General features: G+C 50.9%; 1 protein-coding gene across 1 annotated transcript; it reads left to right on the top strand.

Moving 5' to 3' along the window:
- The first annotated feature begins 186 nt into the window (after positions 1–186).
- On the top strand, positions 187–23,250 carry LOC132582153 (cytochrome b-245 light chain). The gene is made up of 6 exons (XM_060253631.1): positions 187–381; positions 12,158–12,227; positions 14,630–14,704; positions 15,946–16,029; positions 19,681–19,762; positions 22,956–23,250. Exons 1-6 carry the CDS (start codon positions 324–326, stop codon positions 23,136–23,138), a joined length of 552 nt encoding a protein of 183 aa, XP_060109614.1. The 5' UTR covers positions 187–323; the 3' UTR covers positions 23,139–23,250.
- The last annotated feature ends 680 nt before the right edge of the window (positions 23,251–23,930 follow it).

The following is a 23,930-nucleotide window of genomic DNA, read 5'->3' as shown; positions in this document are numbered from 1 at the left end:
TATTCAACTTTGGAGTCCCGAGGCACTCTTAGGGTGCAGGAAAGTTTGCCCAAAGCATGAGTTTTGTGCGGTTCCGCTGGCCTCCAAACCTGGTCCCGGGCTGTCTCCGCGCTCCCTCCACGCCCTTCTCCCCACTTGCAGGGGGGGCTGCTCCAAAAGGCGCCGGAGAGGCCGCGGGAGGGGGGCGCTGCCGGCTCGGCCTTCCCTTCCTCCGCCGAGCGCCGCCCCACCGGGGAGGGGGAGGAGGAGGGCCGGGGTGGGCCCGGAAGGGCAAGGCGGTGGGGCGGCGAGAGCCGGCCGCCGGACTGCGCCGAGAGCCGGCCATGGGGCGCATCGAGTGGGCCATGTGGGCGAACGAGCAGGCGCTGGCGGCCGGGCTGAGTGAGTGGCGGGCGGGCGGGCGGGCGAGGGGCTCCTGAGCAGGTGCAAAGGGCAAGGGTGGCAGCGGGGTGCCCGGGCGGGCCGCCCAAGAGGCCTTGCCTTGCCGGGCAGGGAGGGAGCTGGGGAGGCAAGCTGCCCGGGGGAGGGGGCTGCTAGTCCCGGGAAAGGCTGCAGAGAGGGGTGCGGAGAGACTGGGCGGGGCGGGGGGGGGAGTCGGGGATTTTGCAGCGAGTCTTTGCAGTCCCCAGAAAAAGAACTTCTAGCGGCTGCTGGGAAATGCTTTGGGAGACTTGCCACTTTTCTGCTGGGGCGGTGCACGGGGCTGGGGGTGGGGAGATGGGCCCCACGGGGCATGCAGAGGATCCGGGCTTTGCATGGCCAGCCCCCCCTCCCTTCCCCTCCCGGCCTGACCGGAGGAGGAAATGCAGCTGCAGGCGCTGGAGGAAGCTGGAGCGGAGCAACACAGACAAAAGGGGAAGGCAGCTTGGCAGAAGGGGCCGGGCTGCTTGGGGGCTGGCTGGCTCAGGGCGTGCCTCTCTCCCCCTTGGGCGCCTGCCCCTTGCCTTATGGCGCCGGGAGAGCCCAGCTGCGCCACCGCCAGGCCCTCGAGCCGGGAGCCCCGCCAGGTGGGCACGTCCACTCACCGCTCACGCTACCCGCAGCCTGGCAGGCCTTCGCGGAGGTCCTGCTGTTGTCAGAGCGGCTTCGGGAGCATCCCTCCTCTGCCTTCTCACAACGGCCTTGCGAGGTAGGCCGAGCGGAGGGTTTGTGGCAGGTCCCTCCTGGGTCATGCAGCAGGCTTAAGAGCACAACAGAAGCCATGTTGGATCAGGCCAGAGGCCCATCCAGTCCAACACTCTGTGTCACACTGTGGCCAAAAGAATCTAGGTGCCCTCAGGAGGTCCATCAGTGGGGCCAGGACACTAGAAGTCCTCCCACTGTGCCCCACCCCATGCACCAAGAAGACAGAGCATCATTGCCCCAGACACAAGAACATAAGAGAAGCCATGTTGGATCAGGCCAATGGCCCATCCAGTCCAACACGCTGTGTCACACTGTGGCCAAAAGAATCTAGGTGCCATCAGGAGGTCCATCAGTGGAGCCAGGACACTAGAAGTCCTCCCACTGTGCCCCACCCCATGCACCAAGAAGACAGAGCATCATTGCCCCAGACACAAGAACATAAGAGAAGCCATGTTGGATCAGGCCAATGGCCCATCCAGTCCAACACGCTGTGTCACACTGTGGCCAAAAGAATCTAGGTGCCATCAGGACGTCCATCAGTGGAGCCAGGACACTAGAAGTCCTCCCACTGTGCCCCACCCCATGCACCAAGAAGACAGAGCATCATTGCCCCAGAGACAAGAACATAAGAGAAGCCATGTTGGATCAGGCCAATGGCCTATCCAGTCCAACACTATTTGTCACACAGTGGCCAAAAAAACCCCACAGGCGCCATCAGGAGGTTCATCAGTGGACAATAGAAGCCCTCCCACTGTGCCCCCCCCCCAGCACCAAGAATACAGAGCATCCCTGCCCCAGACGGAGAGTTCCAACAATACGCTGTGGCTAATAGCCACTGATGGACCTCTGCTCCATATACTTATCCAATCCCCTCTTGAAGCTGGTTATGCTAGTAGCCGGCACTACCTCCTGTGGCAGTGAATTCCACATGTTAAGCACCCTTTGGCTTCCGTGGCAGAAGTGGGCATTCGAACCCATATCTCCCACGCTGCTAGTCCACCGCTCTGCCCACTCCGCCACACGGGCTCTCCCTGCTTCCGGACTTCTGACCGGCAGCACCCGTCCACAGAAGGGACCTTTTCCTGCAGCACTGATGCAGGCTGCAGGAAGAACACAGGTGCAGGGCAGAAAGGGGCATGCTGGCGCATGCAAGCCAAGCAGCATGCTAAGGAAACTGGCTACCCACAAAGACCTTGTGACACGAATGGGGTGTATCCACTGAGTACCCTAATGAAGCAGGCTGGAGTGATGCCAGGGCTCCACATTACCTGCCCACGGGCTTCTGGGAAGCATCCAGTTGCTCGCTGTAGGAACCAGAGTGCTGCTAGACTGGATGGTCCTGTGGTGGAGCCAGCATGGGCGATGCTCACAGTGGGGGATTTGTGCTCAACCATAGGTTGCATTCGGAAACTGCAGCCCTTTGCCTCTGATTTGATTGGATTTCTGGGGTCTCTTCAAGGCCCTGCTTGAAGACGCTGTTGGACATCATCTTTGCCCTTTAAGTCCTGCAAGGTTTGCAGAGCCAGTTGGGTGTAGTGGTGAAGTGCGCAGACTCTTATCTGGGAGAACCGGGTTTGATTCCCCACTCCTTCACATGCAGTTGCTGGAAGGGCCTTGGGTCAGCCATAGCTCTCATAGGAGTTGTCCTTGAAAGGGCAGCTTCTGTCAGAACTCTCTCAGCTCCACCCACCTCACAGGGTGTTTCTTCTTCTTCTTCTTCTTCCTCCTCCTCCTCCTCCTGGGCCAGCATGGTACAGTGGTTAAGAGTGGTGGACTCTATTCTAGAGAACCGGGTTTGATTCCCCACTCCTCCACTTGCAGCTGCTGGAATGGCCTTGGGTCAGCCATAGCTCTCATAGGAGTTGTCCTTGAAAGGGCAGCTTCTGTCAGAGCTCTCTCAGCCCCACCCACCTCACAGGGTGTTTCTTCTTCCTCCTCCTCCTCTTGAGCCAGCATGGTGTAGTAGTTAAGAGTGGTGGACTCTAATCTAGAGAACCGGGTTTGATTCTCCATTCCTCCTCCACATGAAGCCAGCTGGGTGACCTTGGGCTAGTCACAGTTCTCTCTGAGCTCTCTCAGCCCCACCTACCTCCCAGGGTGTCTGTTGTGGGGGGAGGAAGGGAAGCCAATGGTAGGCCCCTCTGAGATTCCTTTGGGGAGTGAAGGGCGAGGTATGAGACCTTCTCCTTTGTCCTGTGATTGATCGCCAGACTGCCAAGGTCCTTTGGGGTCAAGCGTGCTTAATGGGTTCCCAGATGCGCAGCTGCCTTCCCTCTGACCATCATGACCCAGGATGGCTTTTGACAACTTCAGTCGCTCGCAGGACCAAAATGCCGAGGAAGCAGCTGCCAGAAAGCACGTTGTTGGTGGGATCGCTGCACAACCGCTTGAGAAAGGAGAATCCCAGCTAGGAAAACAGCAGGCCTAGGCAGAGTTGTCGTAGAACCGATCCTTTTCTCTGGAGGTTGGTGGTAGCCCCTGTATAAATCGATGGTGCAGCCTCATTTGGAGTCCTGTGTACAGTTCTGGTCACCGCACCTCAAAAAAGGATATTATAGCATTGGAAAAAGTCCAGAAAAGGGCAACTAGAATGATTAAAGGGCTGGAACACTTTCCCTATGAAGAAAGGTTAAAACGCTTGGGGCTCTTTAGCTTGGGTCGTTTTCGCACTCACCTTAATCAGCAGCGACGACCCTCTTCACCGCGCAGGATCTGCGCGGATTTCGCATTAATTGCCGCGGAGCATCCAGAAGAGCCGGAAAGTCCTGGCGCTTTTGCGGCGCAAACGGAAACCGCCAAAAACCAGTTTCCGTTTGCGCTGCAAAAGCGCCGAGACTTTCCGGCTCTTCTGGGTGCTCCGTGGCAATTAGTGCGAAATCCACGCAGATCCTGCGCGGTGAAGAGGGTCGTCGCTGCTGATTAAGGTGAGTGCGAAAACGACCTTGGAGGAACGTCGACTGCGGGGTGACATGATTGAGGTTTACAAGATTATGCGTGGGATAGAGAAGGTAGAGAAAGAATTCTCCCTTTCTCACAATACGAGAACTCGTGAGCACTCAATGAAATTGCTGAGCAGTTGGGTTAGAACGGATAAAAAGAAGTACTTCTTCACCCAAAGGGTGATTAACACATGGAATTCAGTGCCACAGGAGGTGGTGGCAGCTGCATAGCCAGCTTCAAGAGGGGACTGGATCAACATCTGGAGCAGAGGTCCATCAGTGGCTATTAGCCATAGCATATTGTTTGAACTCTCTGTCTGGAGCAGTGATGCTCTGTATTCTTGGTGCTTGGTGGGGGGCAACAGTGGGAGGGCTTCTGGAGTTCTAGCCCCACTGGTGGACCTCCTGATGGCACTTGGGTTTTTTGGCCAGGTGTGACACAGTGTTAGACTGGGTGGGCCATTGGCCTGATCCAACAGGGCTTCTCTTATGTTCTTAACCTGGGTTGGTGCATTTGAACGAACAGAGGCCCAAATCCAGGAAGAGGAGTCCTGTGGGATCAGACTGGGATCCATCAAGTCCAGCAATCTCTTTCTCCATTAGAGGCCCTTGGAAGTTGATCAACAGGTCATGGAGAACTTGCCTTTGTTGCTGCCCCCTTCCCGGCAGGAAGCGTTCAGAACACTGCCTCTGAGCATGTAGGTTCTGTTAAAATGGCATGGCTAATAGTGGTGTGTCCATCTTCTGGGAAGGCGTCTCAGTCTTTTTCGAAGCCATCTCGGCTCACGGGTGGTGGATTTCCACAAGTTAATTATGCATGGTGTGAAGAACTTCCTTATGTCTGTCCTGAATTTAGCACCCAACTATCTGACTTGGGTGGCCCAAGTGTATTATGGGATAGAGCAGGGGTCCTCAAACTTTTTAAATAGGGGGCCAGTTCACTGTCCCTCAGACTGTTGGAGGGCCGGACTGCTGTTACTGTACAAGGCCGCGGGCCGTCAGTTCTCCGTCTTCTGCATCTCTCTCCCTTCGCCACACCACACACCCCGGCCTGGGAACTCACCTCACCTCGGTATCACCTCACACTCTGTCTCCGCCGCCTCAGCCCAGTGCCGGAAGTGTGCGTTGCTAACGCGAGTTTAGGTCGAACGTCACTTCTGGTCTGATTTTGCCATAACCCGGTGGGCCGCATAAACGTCCTCAGTGGGCCGTAGTTTGAGGACCCCTGGGATAGAGAGATGAACAGGCAGGCCCGTAGCTGCAGTGGGGCCCCGGGGGGGCAGACCCGTCCTTTCAAACCCCCTTCCAACTGTATGGCCCCTCCATTGGAGAGCCCCCAGTCTGTCCCTTTTGCTCACCACCGCTCTGAACAAGTAGCCTTGCTGCAGGTCCCTCTGCTGCGTTGCTCAAAACACTTCCTCAAAGCCTTCCTCTTTTCACTGTCTTCTCTCTCTGAGAGCCAGTTTGGTGTAGTGGTGAAGTGCACGGACTCTTATCTGGGAGAACCGGGTTTGATTCCCCACTCCTCCACTTGCAGCTGCTGGAATAGCCTTGGGTCAGCCATAGCTCTCGCAGAGGTCGTCCTTGAAAGGGTGGTTGAAAGAGCCAGTTTGGTGCAGTGGTCAAGTGTGCGGACTCTTATCTGGGAGAACCGGGTTTGATTCCCCCCTCTTCCACTTGCAGCTGCCAGCATGGCCTTGCGTCAGCCATAGCTCTGGCAGAGGTTGTCCTTGAAAGGGCAGCTGCTGTGAGAGCCCTCTCAGCCGCACCCACTTCACAGGGTGTCTGTTGTGGGGGGAGAAGACATAGGAGATTGTGAGCCACTCTGAGATTCGGAGTGGAGGGCGGGATATAAATCGAATATCTTCTCCTTCTTCTTCTCCCCTTTCCTAACATAGAGTCTTCTTGCAGCCAGCCTTCTGAGCTCCCAAATTTGGTTTAAGAGGCCTCTGTCTCTCAGAGAGGGGCACGTGAGAAAGGGGTGGGGGGAGCAGAGCTGCTGTGACTGCCCAGGCAAAGGGGGGTTAGCTTATGGGACTCAAGGCAGCTCACAGTGTTGAGAGCCTTCGGCTGCCAAACTGGGTGCCTCCTGGCCCCCCCAAACAGCAAATTCTGCTGTGGGCCCCACCAAACAAGAAATACTGGCTGTGGCCCTGTGAACGGGTCTCCACTTTCTACACATCACACATTCTTTTAGAAAAGGGACTTCATGCAAAAAAAAGATGAGAAAAATCTACATCCCCGGTTTTATCTTGGCAGCCGGAGGCAGCTGGGAAGGTGATGGCCTCGTGGGTGGCGGAGAGGGGCGGATTTCACTTCTTGTTCCTCTTCCCCCGTCAGGTGGGGAGTCTGGCAAAATGATTTGGTGGTTTCCAACTGTGGTCAGGTCACCTGAATCATTGAAGGAAGCGAGATCGAAAGCTGGGCTGCTGGCTGAGAGGGCAAGATGGGAAGTTCCCTGTATAGACCTCCTTTCTGCCTGAGAGCTGGGACGCCACCCTTTCTTAGCTCCCTGCCCCGTCTCCAATTCAGGGGCTGCGGCAGGATCCTTTTGTGCAAGGCGGTTGCAAGCACTGCTGAGTCGATGTCTATGAAAGGCCCAGAATGCAGTGAACGGCTGCGTGGACGCCACATAGTGTGGCACTCTCCCCTAATGAAGTGGGAGGGGTTTCATGGCTGGTGTCCTTTGCAGCAGACAGCACTGGGGGCCTGTAGCACAAGAGGTGGTGTTTGAAGTGGGAGGGGCTTTTGCTCAGCAAGGCGTCTGTTTGGCCCATGTAGATCTGTTTGTCTGGGCAGGTTTTTAAATACGTTGCTTCGCCAGCAGCCGCCGTCACAGCTCAAGGCTGTGTGATGGAAGGTGTGGAGAAACGCCATTTTAGTCAGTGGTGGTGCTTCATTTGGCAGGGGTCAGTAAATCCCTCAGCAGGCTTTGTAGCCTTCCCCTCACTCCCCCCCTCCCTTCCAGAGCCAAACCAACAACGCTAGGGGGAAAATCTCCTAGAGAGGCAGGAAGTGCTTTTGTTCTTGGCATGTGTGTTAGCAGGAAGAGAAGGGCAGTTGGAAGCCAGCGCTCGAGCGAGCATGTGGTGAGCAATGGAGGCTCCTGCCTGGGAGGCCCCAGGCAGGCAGACTAAGTAAGTAATTCACAAGACAGGGCAAGTTTAGATCAGGGCCAGCAGGACGCGTTTATAACACATTTTGTTTGTCAGGCTGTTTGCTGTGCGTGTGCTGTGCTGTGCTAACCTTTTAAACGCAACTGTTTTTGTTTTGTTTTTCTTTTCCTATCTTTTTCTCTTTTTAAATAAATATATTTTTACTGTTTAAATGCTGGCAGTCAATCTCTGTACCACCTAGATCCCCAGACCGCTTTAGACCACGCTGTGTTGAGAAGGGGGCCCCGGGGAAGGGGGAAGGCATGCAGTTGGATAAGGTGCCAATCCTCCAGGGGTGCCCCAAAGAAGCGCTGAGGTCTCTGTGAAACCCAAGTGCAGGGTGGCAGAGGACCTTGAGGCCTGGCCTCACAGCTGGAGAGGGGGATTGGGAGTCCTGTTCCTCTCAATCTGAACCCCTAGACTGAGCAGGTGGTGGCAGTGAGCCCAAGGGGCAGGAGGAGAAATAGCTCCCTCCAGGAGTTGGCGACTCAATAGGGAGCTGACGGGACCGGGTCTGAAGGCAGAATCGGGCCGGTTCCGTCACAGAAGGTAAGCCGCGGCAGCCATTTGGGGCAGCCATTTTGTGGCTGCACCTACCACACTGTGTCACATTTCCAGCAGGCTCGAAAAGGTTGGGGACCCCTGGTTTATAGCGTCTGGTTTATTTGCAGATAGACCCAGCCATGTTGGTCTGAAGCGGTAGAACAAAGCAAGAGTCAAGTGGCACCTTTAAGACCAACAAGTTGTATTCAGAACGGAAGCTTTCGTGTGCTAGAAGCACACTTCATCCGACAAAAGCATGGAATGCCAAGCAGTCTTAAACGTAGAGAAAGCGGGCAGTGAGCTAGTATGCAGAGTCATGGAAATGTTTTTTAGCAGGTTAAAAGAGTCACAGGTTGTGGTCTGGTGTGTCAAGCATCGATATTTCTCAATAATCAGTCTTTTGTTATTGAATCAAAAGTTGCTTTATGATAGAAACACAAAAGCTTTACCAAGGACAGCATCCTTGCAAGTAATGACGTATACAAACTTACATAGTTACTTTATAGGATAGCTTCAAAAGATAGTACGCAGATGCAATTTGAGTCACGGGTTCAAAGGTTACTACATAGTATCTCTTTTATTACTAAAGAATGCAGGCTATTAGAAACATCTCCCTTTCTCACACTTTCTCTGAGGCCAGATAAGACCTGTCTGTGTGAATCTGGGGGAGAGGTGCATCACACTGTTACCAGCCAGGCTAACCTAAACATCCTTGGACCAGGTGGATTTACTAACTTGCCTCTGGGTTGTAAAAGAGGGGGGAGCAGGAAAGGTTGGTGATCTGCTCTTTGTCTTAGGGACCATCGTGGCACACAGAAATATGCATGCTTGACGTGGTGTTTGTTAGTTTATGCTAACTGGGCTGAAAGAACAATTCCGTTGGAATAACCGATTGTTGTCCATGTACTAAAACCCATTACATATCCAGGGTGTGAAGTGCAATAAATGAGGTGATGTTAGCTCTGGGTTAAAAGGAGGGCACAGGTTTCTCGGGGGTTTGATTTAAACATGTAACACACATATAAACGTCATTCTAGTTTGTCATTAGAAAAAAGAATACATTAAAATATAGTGGAAGATGGGTTAATATGGTCAGCAGAGGGTTCATTGAAGTTTCAAAATGATCAGACTTGTCTTTGATGAAAAAACTAAGTTGCCTTTATTGATAACTATAATGTTACTCTCTACATGGATTCATTGGAACTAATAACACATTGCTTGAAGCATTGCCATTTATGGATACACTTCAAAGGATTGGTGCTTTAAACTATTTCCCATAATAAAACTACAGTATGTCCCCGCAAGTAACACTTTCTCATGCCCGCTTATCTTTCCCAGCGATGGTTACATCCCCCTCCCGGTGATGGCCTTGCTCCATCCAGGAGGCGCCTGGGAAGCCGGCTGAGCATTCTGCACTTCAAAGGCTCGCCTGGCTTCTTAGAACTTTGGTAACAACTGTTCTCACCTCCCCCTTTGTGCTCTGCGGGCACTTTGGTTAGTAACATAAAGATTTATTAAGCATTCAGGTTAGTGAGCAGTAATTAATAAATTCAGAAAGCAAATGTAACTTCAATGAAACATCGCCTGACAAATATATGTAAGGAGATAAACAACCAGTATCCCTATTTGCCGATATCGAAGACAACGCTGACTTCCTTCAAGTCAGTAAATCTGGCCCTCTCGAAAACAATTCCTGGAGCTCTCCCAACCCCCAGTTTCAACTAGAATCTCTCTCCCTCTCTGCCTGTGTCAGATGCTCTGACCCTCACAAGTTTACACGGTGGAAAAAGTTGTCGGTTTTTATGGTGTCACTGAACTCCTGCTTCATTGCCCTCTCTTCTCTCTCCATACCCATCTCTTCCCAAAACTGCCAACTCCAGTTTCTTGTGCAGAGGGCAGCCTCCTTCCCCTGGGATGGATTCCCAGTTATCAAGATGCCATCCCCTAACTCAGAGGTGTCAAACATGCAGTCTGGGGGACGAATCAGGCCCCTGGAGGGCTCCTATCAGCCCCGCCTCCCGAGCAACTGGCTGTCATCGGCTTCCTTCTCCCTCTCTCTTGCTCCGTTCTGCGTCACAGCTTGCTTTTCAAGGCTTGCTTAATTGCACCGGAGCTACAGAGGAAAACCTCTATTTTCTCCATTGACTGAGGCGCCTCCCATGGGGAGGGAGGGGAGGGGAGGGAGAGCTTGCTTTGCCAGGCTCTCTCAATTGCACAGCAGAGCTACTGAGCCAAGTTTCTCTTCCTTCTGTTGGCTGAGGCTGCTTCCCCTCCTGGTCCCCTGGGGAAGGAAGGAAAGAGCCAGAGCTTCCTTTGCTCAGTTCCATGGATCACACAGGAGAGATACAAAGAAAGCACCTTTAAGACCAACGAGTGCTAATGTTTTAAGGGTTGTTTTTTTTTTTTAAATTATGTTTGTGCCCTTTATAAGATTTATATCTCTGCTTCCTAATCTTAAACAGGTACACATATGGCCCCGGCCCAACAGGTCTCATTTATGTCAGATTCGGCCCTCGTAACAAATGAGTTTAACACCCCTGCCCTAACTCTTAGCTCTTCCTGCTGAAATAACAGGTGGGTTGCCATCTTGGTCTGAAGCAGCAGAACAAAGTTCGAGTCCAGCAGCACCTGGAGCAGGCTAGTGCCTCAGGAACGAATCCCTGCATCTCAAAGTTTCATTCTGGGGATGAGCTCTCTGAAGAAGTCTGAGTGAACACGAAAGCTGACACCCAGAACTAAACTTCGTTGGTCTTCAGAGGTGCCTCTGGGTTCAAACTTCGTCCTGCAGAAATAATAATCAGCCATCCTGGCTTGGAAACTGGCATTTCCTCTTAGGATGTTATTATGATCTGGAACTGATATGCCAGTTTGACAGGCATGACGGAGACTAGGAGTGGCGGGCCTCACGCACTGGATGCTCTTCTGGTGATGTCAGGTTACCTACAGGTGGGAGTGCTTCACACCCTCCTTGAGTAGGCGGCTTCTACTTTTGACAGGGCCTTGTTTTCATCTGCGGTGGGTATAGATACATTCCCAGCCAGTGTTCCCTCTGAGCTGAGTTAGTGCGAGCCAGCTCACAGGTTTTTAGCTTCCAGCTTACACATTTTTGTCTTAGCTCAGGGAAAACGGCCCCAGAGCAAACTAATTTATGCAGGAGCTCACAACTTTAATGCCAGTAGCTCCCCAAGCAGAATTTTTGCTCACAAGACACCACAGCTTAGCGGGACCATCGTTTCCAAGCCGCTGAATGTAACACTTCAGGCACCCAATGAAGTGGGTTCTGGCCATTGATAAATGTGTTCTCCTTTAAGGTATTATAAGATTCTTCACAGTTTGGGCTAAAATGCTCTCTGGAACAATCACCTCATCCTCTTCCTCCTCTCTTTCCAAGCGTGTCCCTCCATCTTTGGTAAAAGTATTTTGCAGATCTCCCAGGTTTTGGTGCCAGGTCTAGGAGAAATGATCTAAGAAAATAAGAGTGTCTTTGAATATGCAGCACGTTCCTTGCCCACATTCCTGAACAACCCCAGCTAATTGGAATTAAAGAGCAGGATTTCGTGGGCTAGGAGCTTTGGAGCAGGCTAGTGCCTCAGGAACGAATCCCTGAATCTCACTGAGGCAAAGTAAAGAAATAGAAGAAGATATTGGATTTATATCCTGCCCTATACTCTGATCTCAGAGTCTCAGAGCGGCTCACAATCTCCTTTACCTTCCATCCTATACTCTGAATCTCAGAGTCTCAGAGCGGCTCACAATCTCCTTTACCTTCCATCCTATACTCGGAATCTCAGAGTCTCAGAGCGGCTCACAATCTCCTTTACCTTCCATCCTATACTCGGAATCTCAGAGTCTCAGAGCGGCTCACAATCTCCTTTACCTTCCATCCTATACTCAGAATCTCAGAAAGGCTCACAATCTCCTTTATATTCCTCTCCCACAACAGACACCCTGTGAGGTGGGTGGGGCTGAGAGAGCTCTGACAGAAGCTACCCTTTCAAGGACAACCTCTGCCAGAGCTATGGCTGACCCAAGGCCATGCTAGCAGGTGCAAGTGGAGGAGTGGGGAATCAAACCCGGTTCTCCCAGATAAGAGTCCGCACACTTTACCACTATACCAAACTGGCTCTCTAAACCTACAAGTAGCAGCTTGAACTTTTTGCATTTGGGATTTCTCATTTTGGGTTTAGGTCAACATGTTTAAACTGTTATTTAAGCTGCTTTGAAGCAAGAGGAAAAGGGTGGGGGGGAATGTAAACAATAAACATGGAATCTTGTGTTCATATCCAAGGGAAAAACGGAATTCGCAAATGGATCCAGGTGTTTTTATTTGTAAGGATGACAAGGCAAACTGCATAAACACTAAATGATTGCTCTTTCTCTCTTTGTCACATGTAGTTCTCATGACTGGTGGCATCGTGGCCGTGTCAGCCCAGTTCCAGGGCTGGAAGTTCGCTGCCTACGCTATGTATCCTTCTGCACAAATGTTCCCCTGACCCCCCCCCCAGACAAAATTCTGTGGTTTTTGCTTGTCCTGTGAGGATGATGTTAGTGCAAGGGTCAGTTTCTAGGGGTTACAAAAATCTGGGAGAATTTCACTAATCTTTTTATTATTCTTATTAAACCAAGCTTCTAGTCCATAGGACCACTTTTGAGCATTCCAACATTTCTGCATGCAACATAGATCGTCGCTATGGAATTCCAAGACAGGAAGCAGGTCTGTGCAGGAATTCTTGTGTGGATAGTGGCACGTGACAGTTGCGCTTTGGGAATAGTTTTGGTGATCCTTCTGGAGGTCATCTTGATGAATCCCCAAAAAATGAATAAGTAGGGATGGAAGGGGTTGAAGTTGGAGTTCACGGAGGGGGGTGGGAGTGTCAGAGAACGGGGGATTGGCCCCCTTGTCCAATTCCTGACTGCCAAGAAGGTTTTACAACAGTACCCCCAGGTTTTACAACAGTAATACATCATTAGGGTTTGTAGAATCTTTCGGGCTCAAGTGCCGTGTTCTACTGGAGAAAGTTTTTCTTCCAGAAGTTTCGTTCTCAGCTGCGGAGAACATTCTCAGTGGCGTTGCAGCCGGAGCAGGCGCTCTGACCTTCTTGGCTGCTGTGCATTGAGTAATACATCAAATCCAGCCGGTCTTTACACAGAGTTTGGTGATTGCAAAATCTGGAATTTCACTGAAGGATTTGGAAGTTACTAAATGCAGAGCGGGGGTGACCCTGTGATGGTCTGGGTTTATCCAGGAAATCATATCCAGGGAACTTGGAGACCACCGCCCACAAATACTGAGAGATTCCCCCCCCCCGCAGAACTGAAGGCAGATAGCGGTGTGGGGGGGGGGGAGGAGCTGATTTCAGGGTGGGGCAAGAAAGACTGTGGCAGCAAGAGGGAGTGAGGAGACTTGGCCTAGAGATTGTGGGCTGTGGGTGGATCACTGGAGAATGGGTTTTGGCACATCTTTATGGGCCAGCCTAGAGAAGATCACTTCCTCCCTGCCTCAGTTTCCCACACGGAAAACGGAGATGGGAGTGGCTCTGCTTGCAGGCAAGGATGATTGACACCTGGATGTGTTCTTACTCACTGAAACTCTTGAGAATTGGTGATAAATATGAATGTGTCTCTACTACACGTGGAGTGACAGAGGAGCCTCCAAAGGGACTTTGGGTAGCCAGTTCCATATTTATGGCACCCAGGCCTTGGATTCAGCAGGAGCTCACAGGAGCACAGCTCCTGAACCTTCGTGATGGCTCCCCCTCCTCCTTCCCACCTACCTACCTTGTCCACTGAATAGTAGGTGCAGCTGCATAACAATTTAGGGGAGGGACGGTGGCTCAGTGGTAGAGCATCTGCTTGGTAAACAGAAGATCCCAGGTTCAACCCCTGGCTTCTCCAAAAGGGTCCAGGCAAGTAGGCGCGAAAAACCCCAGCTTGAGACCCTGGAGAGCCGCTGCCAGTTTGAGTAGGCAATACTGACTTTGATGGACCCAGGAGGGTCTGATTCAGTAGAAGGCAGCTTCATATGTTCATATGTTCAATCCCTGGATTAGGAGAGCAGGCAGCCAGCCAGTCACCAGGGGCTTTGCCACGCCCCCAGCAGCCCTCATTAACCCATGGAGAAGCCCATGCCACCCTTTATCCACTTATGAGATTTTGGGCAGCGGATGGCTTGCTGGCCTTTCAACTAGGAGGGGGGTGGCCCAGGATCTCTAGCCAGCCCAAGCAGGCCTCGCTCGCCTGGGGCTCTCCTTTCTTGCATGGGGTTGCTTTTGGCTGGGGGAGGGGGCGACCTATGCTAATGAGTTATGCTAATGAGCTCCGTCACCTATTTTTGTACACGCCAACCCCCAATGGCACCCTTTTGTTTAATTTTTTTTCCTGTAGTGCTGCAATAAAAGGAAATGGTTGTAGGGTGCTCCCCCCCAATGTACAGCTTAAACATCTCCCCCCCCCCTCCCAACCGGTCTTATGTCTCAAGAGAGGCTTTTCACCTACGATACATTTGTGACTGGTTTAAAATGTCATTTCCCCTTTTGGGGAAAAGGAAAAAGCTGCCCATTTATATTTTTAAAAACCCCAAAGTCTCCTCCCATCCGACAGGGCTGACCCGAGGAGGGATTGGGGGGGGGTGTGTGCTCTAGTTGTGGAGAGCGGGGGTGGCCAACGGTAGCTCTCCAGATGTTTTTGCCTACAACTCCCATCAGCCCCAGCCAGCATGGCCAATGGCTGGGGCTGACGGGAGTTGTAGGCAAAAAACATCTGGAGAGCTACCGTTGGCCACCCCAGGTGGAGAGCGTTTTCCTCAAATCTCCCAGGAATATTGGAATGCAAAAGAGCTGTGTTCCTCCTTAACTGGACTCCCTGAAGAGCAGCCGGCGTGTTCGTTTGCCTGCTGGAATATCCCCGGGGGAAAAGGAGAAAAGGTTCCACCATGGAGAGATAGTAAGTGTCAAACTCCCTCTCCTTCTGGCGATGGTAAGGATCAGGCCCGTCGGTACAGGAGCTCTCTGGGAGGGTAGAAAAGCTGCAGCAACACAGGGAGATGTGGCTTCCAAGTTTCTAGCCCCTTTAGTTGTGAAGGCAGGCTGTTAATTAGGTTCACGATTCCTGGTGCCCCCTCCAAATCCAAGGCAGGCTCAACAAGACACGGGCAAATTGTAGTCTGGTGGATGCATCCGGCCCATGGGCACTTTTTCTTCTGGCTCACAAGCTCCTTAACCACTTGCCAGGGCAGTTGTGGCTAGTGGTTAGTTCTCCTGAAAAGCTGTTGAGCATGGAACAGGCTTCCTCGGGAGGTGGTGGGCTCTCCTGCCTTGGAGGTTTTTAAACAGAGGCTGGATGGCCATCTGACAGCAATGAAGATCCTGTGAATTTAGGGGGAGGTGTTGGTGAGTTTCCTGCATTGTGCAGGGGGTTGGACTAGATGACCCTGGAGGCCCCTTCCAACTCTATGATGCTATTTAAAGAAGGTCTGCAGAACATCATAAGAGAAGCCATGTTGGATCAGGCCAGTGGCCCCTCCAGTCCAGCACTGTGTGTCATACAGTTGCCAAAAATACCATTATTTTAAAAAACAATCAGGAGGTCCACCAGTGGGGCCAGGACACTAGAAGCCCTCCCACTGTTGCCCCCCAACCACCCAGAATACAGAGCATTCCTGCCCCAGACAGAGAATTTCAATGATAAGCTGTGGCCTCTTAAGCTCCAAATGCTTATCCAATCCCCTCCTGAAGCCAGAGGAGAAGGCCACAACTGGGTCTCCATCCACTTTTGGGGACTCTCAGTTGGACGCTGACCTTCTCTGTCCCATGCCAGCTTGGGAAATGGGAAGAGTTGGCACTCCCTCCCAAGATGGGTGTTAATGCATTCTGGCGGTAGGACCGAAAACTGTGCCTTTCCCTCTGGGTCAAATCTCTAGTAATCAGTGTTTGCGTATCAAAGCACAGCAGAAGCCCCCCAGGAGTAGCAGCAGTGGAATGGATTATGTGAAAGAAGGATGCATGCACATTTATGTCACTTGTACAGTTGCAGAATCCAGTTTTTCTGAATGCACACTTAGATACAGGCTATCCTGAACTGGGGGGCTAGGAAGATGCAAGCTTTTGAGGATGGCAGAATTCTTCAGCAGAGGCTGCATGTGATTTCTCTCTATCTCTCAATGTTTTTATTCCCATCCCTAACAGTGGCCAGAACTATTTGACGGCGGTGGTGAAGGTGTTTGGGCCCCTCACTAGGAATTATTACATTCGAGCCTTCCTACACGCAGGGTAAGGGCGTCCCATCTTTTTCAGGCTGGCTTATATTTGCAAGTGTACAGAATTCCCACCTTTTGCTCTCCTGCCTGTAGGGCTTCCGTTCCTGGGTAGGCCACGATGTGTCTTTATGTGACTTTTGCAGTCCCTCTGATGTGACAGCCAGTGTTTGTGTGTTCTCTGCAATATTGTCATTACTATTTGGTTATTTAGAGTCCTCCTTTCTTGCTGAGATGCAAGGCGGACTATAAGTCAAACGCATCTGCAAGGCGGAGTATAAGTCAAGTGCAGTCAACAAGATGGAATATCCAATGAGCAATGCAGTCAGGTTTGGTCTGCGGAAATGTGAAAACAAACAAAGAGCTGAAACATACGTTTGGTGTAGAAATGACCTAGTCTGGACTCTGGAGTATCTTTACAGTGAAATCCAGTAGTGTAGGCCACAGTTCCCATCTCTTTACCAGGGCGACTTTCTGAACCATTTCATTACAGTACAAAGCTATTTCATGGAACCAAGTTCCTTGCCCTCTACCTATATGTATGGCCTGGCAAATTCTGTTTCAGCGTATGTGAATGAAGAAGAAGAGATTGGATTTATACCCCTCCCTTCACTCAGAATCTCAGAGCAGTTTACAGTCTCCTTCCCTTCTTCTCCCCGCAGCAGACATCCTGTGAGGGAGGTGGGGCTGAGAGAGCTCAGAGAGAACTGCTATTAAACGTTTTGGAAAGGAAAAATTGTATTAAGAAAAAAAAAAAAAGAACTGCTCTTGAGAGAACAGCAACTGGCCCAAGATCACCCAGCGGGCTGAATGTGGAGGAGGAGTGGGGAATCAAACTCCGTCCTCCCAGATTACATTCCACCTGTCTTAAACCACAACACCAAACCGGCTCTCTGCGCTACCCCAAACTGCAGACCAAAAAGAAGAGTGCATGCGCGTGAAAGCTTGTACCTCAAATAAAAACTCTGTTGATCTTAAAGGTGCCACAGGAATCAAACGTTGTTCCGCTGCTTTAGACCGGGGGTGGCCAATGGTAGCTCTCCAGATGTTTTTGCCTACAACTCCCATCAGCCCCAGTCAGCATGGCCAATGGCTGGGGCTGATGGGAGTTGTAGGCAAAAAACATCTGGAGAGCTACCGTTGGCCACCCCTGCTTTAAACCAACATGGCAACCTACCTAGACCTATTTAATATGAGACTTATGGCTTGGCTTTAGGTGGCTGGTAGGACTTACTTCAGAAATGCAACCTCCGGAGGTTTTATCTTAAGGCCCTCTGCACAGCCGTCTCCGTATTTTCGGCAGTCAGCTGCAGAAGCCTGGGGAACAGAGTGGCCTTTCGGGCACGATCTTTTGCCTAAGTGAGAGGGAAGAGCTGCCTGAGGAGACCCAAGCCCTGCCTTCCACTTGCCCACCCAGCAGATACGTTTGCCACGCTCCAACAGAGATTCTCTGCTTTGGCATCTCTCTTGTGCTTTCCCCCCCTTTAATCCGCCGTCTCTGTGCGCGTGAAGCGCTCCCAAGTCGTAGTCAACTTACGGTGTCCTCAGAGGGGTTTTCAATGCAAGCGACATTCAGCGGTGGTTTGCGCTTGGTGCCTCTGCGCAGCAACCCTGGACTGCCTTGCTGGCCACCCATCCACATACTGACGAAAGCTGCCTCGGATGAGGTCCAGCCGGTCGGGGCCATCCAGCGCCGCTGCCGTCCCCCAAATATGCAGCAATATCATTGAATGTCCTCCTTGGAAGTCTCTCCTAACCAGGGCTCTTTGGTAGCAGGAGCTCCTTTGCATATTAGGCCACACCCCCTGATGTAGCCAATCCTCCAAGAGCTGACAGTAGGCCCTGTAAGAAGAGCCCTGTAAGGAATTCTAGCAGGACCTCCTTTGCATATTAGGCCCCACCCCCTAATGCAGCCAATCCTCCTGGAGCTTCCAGTAGGCCCTGTACTGAGAGCCCTGTAAGGAATTCTAGCAGGACCTCCTTTGCATATTAGGCCACACACCCCTGATGTAGCCAATCCTCCTGGAGCTTCCAGTAGGCCCTGTACTGAGAGCCCTGTAAGGAATTCTAGCAGGACCTCCTTTGCATATTAGGCCACACCCCCTGACGTAGCCAATCCTCCAAGAGCTGACAGTAGGCCCTGTAAGAAGAGCCCTGTAAGCTGTTGGAGGATTGGCTAAGCCAGAGGGGTGTGGCCTAATATGCAAAGGAGTTCCTGCTACAAAAAAGTCCTAACCTAATAGAACGGGGGGGGAGTACTCCTGACTTCTGTGTTTTTCTGGATGGTAGAGTATTATTTTGGGGGAGGGTTACTGAATGTTCCATTTTCTTGACTGCACTGATTTATTTGGCTGATCTGTCTTCCACCTGAATAATGTGCTTTTAATTGTTCTAATTGTTTTTTTTTAAAATTTGTTTAAATTTGTTGTACTCCGCCCTGAGCCCCTTTGCGGGGAGGGCAGGATAGAAATCTACGGAGCCCGTCAGGGGATATAAATATAATACAAATGAATACAATGAATATTAAAATAAAAATAAATAAATGCCCTCGAGGCCTCGTGAGAAAGGCGGATGATGAATAACGGGAATTTTTAAAGATCCGTCAGTCCCTTCTGCTGGCTCCCAGAAGCCTTTGCAAGTGGGAAGGAGGGCTGGAGATAATCGTACAATCCAAACCTCCTGAAAGTTCTGAACGTTCCACCCAATTTGTGAATTGCTCTGGAGGGTGGGGGCGGGGAGAGACATACAACCCCCTGTTAGAAATCCCTTTTCTCTTCCACAAAGCCCAAGCCAAGTTACAAATGCACCGTAAAATAGTCTTCAGAACTTCTGGGATGTTCATAGTTTCAAGTGGGTAGTTGGGTTGGTCTCTAGTGGAAGAGCAAGATTTGAGTCCAGTAGCTGCTTAAAGACCAACCAAATTCTGGGCATCTTGGATGCAACAAAGGGAACTGTGACTCTGGAAAGCATGTATGCCAGAGGTCTTGTGGGTCTCAAAGGCACTACTGGACTTCAGTCCAGCTGTTTGTATAAATATGACTCCATGCCACAGAAACAGCTCGCAGAAGCGAGGGGATCATGGGCTGGAGAGACAGGCAGCCTGCAGGATCGTTTGTTCTGGCCCTCAAGCTTCTGAACAAATTTGTCATAAGAACAAAAGAGAAGCCATGTTGGATCAGGCCAGTGGCCCATCCAGTCCAACACCCTGTGTCGCACACAAAAAACCCAGGTGCCATCAGGAGGTCCATAAGTGGGGCAAGAACACTAAAAGCCCTCCCACTGTGCCCCCCCAAGCACCAAGAATACAGAGCATCACTTGCCCCAGAGATAAGAACATAAGAGAAGCCATGTTGGATCAGGCCAATGGCCCATCCAGTCCAACACTCTGTGTCACACAGTGGCCAAAAGCCCTAGGTGCCATCAGGAGGTCCATCAGTGGGGCCAGGACTCCAGAAGCCCTTCCACTGTGCCCCCCACAAGCACCTAGAAGCCCTCCGACTGTGCCCCCCCCCCAAGCACCAAGAATACAGAGCATCACTTGCTGGAATCAGGGAGCCCTTGAAAGCAGGTGGAGACGCAGATGTGGCCCTCTGGCTGAGAAACGCACTCGCTCCTGTTCTGCCCACCCCTTCCCTTCCCCTCTCTCACGGCTTCTTCCTGATTGCAGGTTGGCTGTGCCCGCGGGGTTCTTGCTGTCTACTATCTTGGGCACCGTCTGCCTGGCCATAGCAAGTGGCATCTACTTACTGGTAAGTGACGGACGGCACCCTCCCTCCTTCCCCAGGGACGCCAAGCAATTAAACAATTTGTAGCTGATGGATCATTTGCCTTTCGGCAGGCGGGAGAAACAGTCATTCAATTGCCTGCCTTCCTTCCTTCCTTAGTTCTTACTTCCTTCCTTTCCTCCTTTCTTCCTTCCCTCCCTCCTTCCTTCCCTCTTTCCTTCCCTCCTTCTTTCCTTCCCTCCTTTCCTTCCCTCCCTCCCTTCTTCCTTTCTTTCCTCCTTCCTTCCTTCCCTCCCTCCTTCCTTCCTTCCTTCCTTCCCTCCCTCCTTCCCTCCCTTCTTTCTTCCTTCCCTCTTTCCTCCCCTCCCTCCCTCCTTCCTTCCTTCCTTCCTTCCTTCCTTCCTTCCTTCCTTCCTTCCTTCCTTCCTTCCTTCCTTCCTTCCTTCCTTCCTTCCTTCCTTCCTACCTAACTACGTCTGACGTTCATGTCTTGAGGCTCTCAAACATCTGACATTCATGTCTTGTGGCCCTCAGACATCTGGTGCTTATTCTGTGTGGCTCTTAAGTGAAGCAAGTTTGGCCACCCCTGACTTTGGGGGGGAAAGAACTGGAAAGGGGGGGTGGAGGGGACAAAAAATCCAGCAACAAATAAAAGGGGGGAAACATACAGAAAGCAGAAACAAAACGATTACAGCAGTGATGTGTGATATTGTTGCATACTGGGATGTAAGAAATGTGATGTAATTACATAAGAGCAGCAGCCGTTGGGAAAGCGAGAGAGAGGCCCCCTTTTTGGATCGGCATTCAGCTGCTGAGAAGTGCCAAGGCCTTTGGAAGGCAGAATCCCTCGCGCAGCCTTCAGTGTGCGCTTCGCTTGGTGCTTCCCTGACTGACGTGGGCTTCCCCAAGTTGATCAACCAGCAGTGCTCTGCAGGGCTTTTTTGGGAGCAGGAAGTCCTTTGCCGGTTAGGCCACACCCCCTGATGTAGCCAATCCTCCAAGAGCTTGCAGGGCTCTTAGTGCAGGGCTTACTGTAAGCTCCAGGAGGATTGGCTACATCAGGGGGGTGTGGCCTAATAGGCAAAGGAGTTCCTGCTCCCCAAAAAGCTGTGGGTGCTCTCATACTTCTGCCAGTTCAACAAAGTTTGCTGCTTTCACCTCGGGTAGCATATTGACCAGAACCTCTTTTTCTGGCCAAACAGCTGTCATTTGTTGGAGATCTTCCACCCCAGTTCACGCAACTACAGCTGCAAATTGTGTGTGTGTGTCTAGAGGGGGCTGGTTCCTGGTCGATTCTTTTTCCTGTGCTTGCCCTGGGAGATAATTTTTTTTTGCTTCTGCTGTCAGAGAGCCATTATCAGCGTTGGTCAACAAACCCAAGGAATTATGGTCCTCTTCCTCCCTCTGCTGGGAGGAGTTAATACTGCACTTCAGTTTGAAATATATTAGTGAATCCATTTTACCATGCAGAACAAAGTAGGAGTCAAGTATCCCCATTAAGACCAACAAAGTTTTATTCAGAATAAAGCAGAAGACAAGTTCACCTTTAAGACCAACTAGGTTTTATTCAGAATGTGAGCTTTCGTATGCTCTTAAGCAGACTTCATCAGACATACGAAAGCTTACATTCTGAATAAAATTTTGTTGGTCTTAAAGGTGCTACTGGACTCCCGCTTTGTTTTACTGCTTCAGATCAACACGGCTGCCCACCTGGATCTCTACCATGCGTAAGCTTTTCACACAGGTTTAAAATGATGTGCATTTCCTCCTTTAGTTTTACCGTGATCTAAATGTCACGTTTACATATTTAACTCTGTCTGGTCATTTTAAAATAAGAGACGTCTCCCGTCCCCTCCTTTCCCCTCTTGAGGGAATTCAAAAAAGAAAAAGAAAAAAGAACAAACCTATGTGAGGGGTTATTGGAATACGCTGATAGTTTTCTCATGGATGGCAACCAACCCCTACTGAGAGGCTGAATAAATCCTGCCTCAGCCTCCCAGCTCTGGTATTCCAAGGAGATCTCCCATTCAAGTACTTGCCAGAATCGATACTGCTTAGCTTCTGAGACAGAGCTTGCCTCGGCTATCTAGCTCAGGGCAATAATTCTCAGCAGTAGTAGCAGGGCTTTTTATGAGCATGAACGCAGTTCTGGCTGGCTTGATGTCAGGGGTGTGGCCTAATATGCAAATGAGTTCATGCTGGGCTTATTCTACAAAAAGATGCCAGGGCCTTTTGGACTCCAAAACTAGAAATATATTGTTAGCAGACTCTAACCCCCAGTGTATGTATGATTGCACCAGATTTCTGGCAGCTGCCAGGAGAATTCGTGATGATTTTGTAAAGGAGGGATTTTGAAGTTGACCGTTTTTATCCTTTTTGTATATTTTAAAATTTTGCAATTTTTTTTATTTGAATATTTTTATTTTACTGTAACAACCCTCCTGAATGTTTTGAGTACTTTTGTACATCGAATGTTAATGGATTGGCTTCTTAAATTGTTTTTATTGGTTATGTACTTTAAGAGCCCCATGGCACAGAGTGGTAAAGCTGCAGTACTGCAGTCCTAAACTCTGCTCACACGACCTGAGCTCGATCTTGGTGGAAGCTGGGTTTTCAGGTAGCCAGCTCGAGGTTGACTCAGCCTTCCATCCTTCTGAGGTTGGTCAAATGAGTCCCCAGCTTGCTGGGGGGAAATTGTAGATGACTGGGGAAGGCAATGGCAAACCACTCCATAAAAAGTCTGCCATCAAAATGTCATGATGCGATGTCACCCCAGAGCCAGAAACAACTGGTGCTTGCACAGGGGACTACCTTTGCAAGAGCCCCGTGATGCAGAGTGGTAAAGCTGCAGTACTGCAGTCCTAAGCTCTGCTCACAACCTGAGTTCGATCCCAGTGGAAGCTGGTTCAGGTAGCCGGCTCGAGGTTGACTCAGCCTTCCATCCTTGCAAGGTCAGTCAAATGAGTCCCCAGCTTGCTGGGGGGAAAGTGTAGCTGACTGGGGATGGCAATGACAAACCACCCCTTAAAAGGTCTGCCGTGAAAACGTTGTGAAAGCAACATCACCCCAGAGTTGGAAACGACTGGTGCTTGCACAGGGGACTTTTTTTTTGACCTTGACCTTTTTTTTACTGTAATAATAAATAATCTGAATCTGATAAAAAAAAAAAGAGGTGTGCTCAAAAGGGACCACTGACTTCCCTGGGTTTCTTCTGCAGGCTGCCATCCGTGGTGAAGAGTGGCATCCTATTGAACACAAGCCGTGGGAACGGCAGGAAGTGGGGGCCACTATTAAACACCCCCCAAGTAATCCTCCGCCTCGCCCTCCCGCGGAAGCACGCAAGAAGCCAGCTGACGAGGAGGCCGTGGGTCAAGAACATGTTTACAATAATATGCAATAAAATGTTAGATCCCGTTTCTCCCCCCCCCCTTTCAGAACAGCTCTCTCTCAACAGCAACAACCATTGTAAATTAAGAATCATTGCAATATTTCAAATACAACATTTAAAGCTTGGTGATGTGGCAGTTACTTCATTGACTCCGTCTTCACAAAGTGTGAGTCCTGCGGTGCCTCGAAGTCCAACAAACTTTAATTCTTTTGTGTGAGTGGTTTTGAAGATGCCCCCAGACTCAAACCTTGTTCTGCCGCTTCAGACCAACATGGCGACCCACCTGACTTAGTTTGGTGTAGCGGTTAAGGGTGCGGGCTCTTATCTGGGAGAACCGGGTTTGATTCCCCACTCCTCCACTTGCAGTGCTGGAATGGCCTTGGGTCAGCCAGAGCTCTCTTATCTGGGAGAACCGGGTTTGATTCCCCACTCCGCCACTTGCAGCTGCTGGAATGGCCTTGGGTCAGCCAGAGCTCTCTTATCTGGGAGAACCGGGTTTGATTCCCCACTCCTCCACTTGCACCTGCTGGAATGGCCTTGGGTCAGACAGAGCTCTCTTATCTGGGAGAACCGGGTTTGATTCCCCACTCCTCCACTTGCAGCTGCTAGAATGGCCTTGGGTCAGACAGAGCTCTCTTATCTGGGAGAACCGGGTTTGATTCCCCACTCCTCCACTTGCACCTGCTGGAATGGCCTTGGGTCAGACAGAGCTCTCTTATCTGGGAGAACCGGGTTTGATTCCCCACTCCTCCACTTGCACCTGCTAGAATGGCCTTGGGTCAGACAGAGCTCTCTTATCTGGGA

This window comes from Heteronotia binoei, chromosome 14 (assembly GCF_032191835.1).
Source record: "Heteronotia binoei isolate CCM8104 ecotype False Entrance Well chromosome 14, APGP_CSIRO_Hbin_v1, whole genome shotgun sequence".
NCBI lineage: Eukaryota > Metazoa > Chordata > Lepidosauria > Squamata > Gekkonidae > Heteronotia > Heteronotia binoei.
The sequence above is the reverse complement of the archived record's forward strand: the minus strand, read 5'-3'. Positions and strand labels throughout refer to the sequence as shown.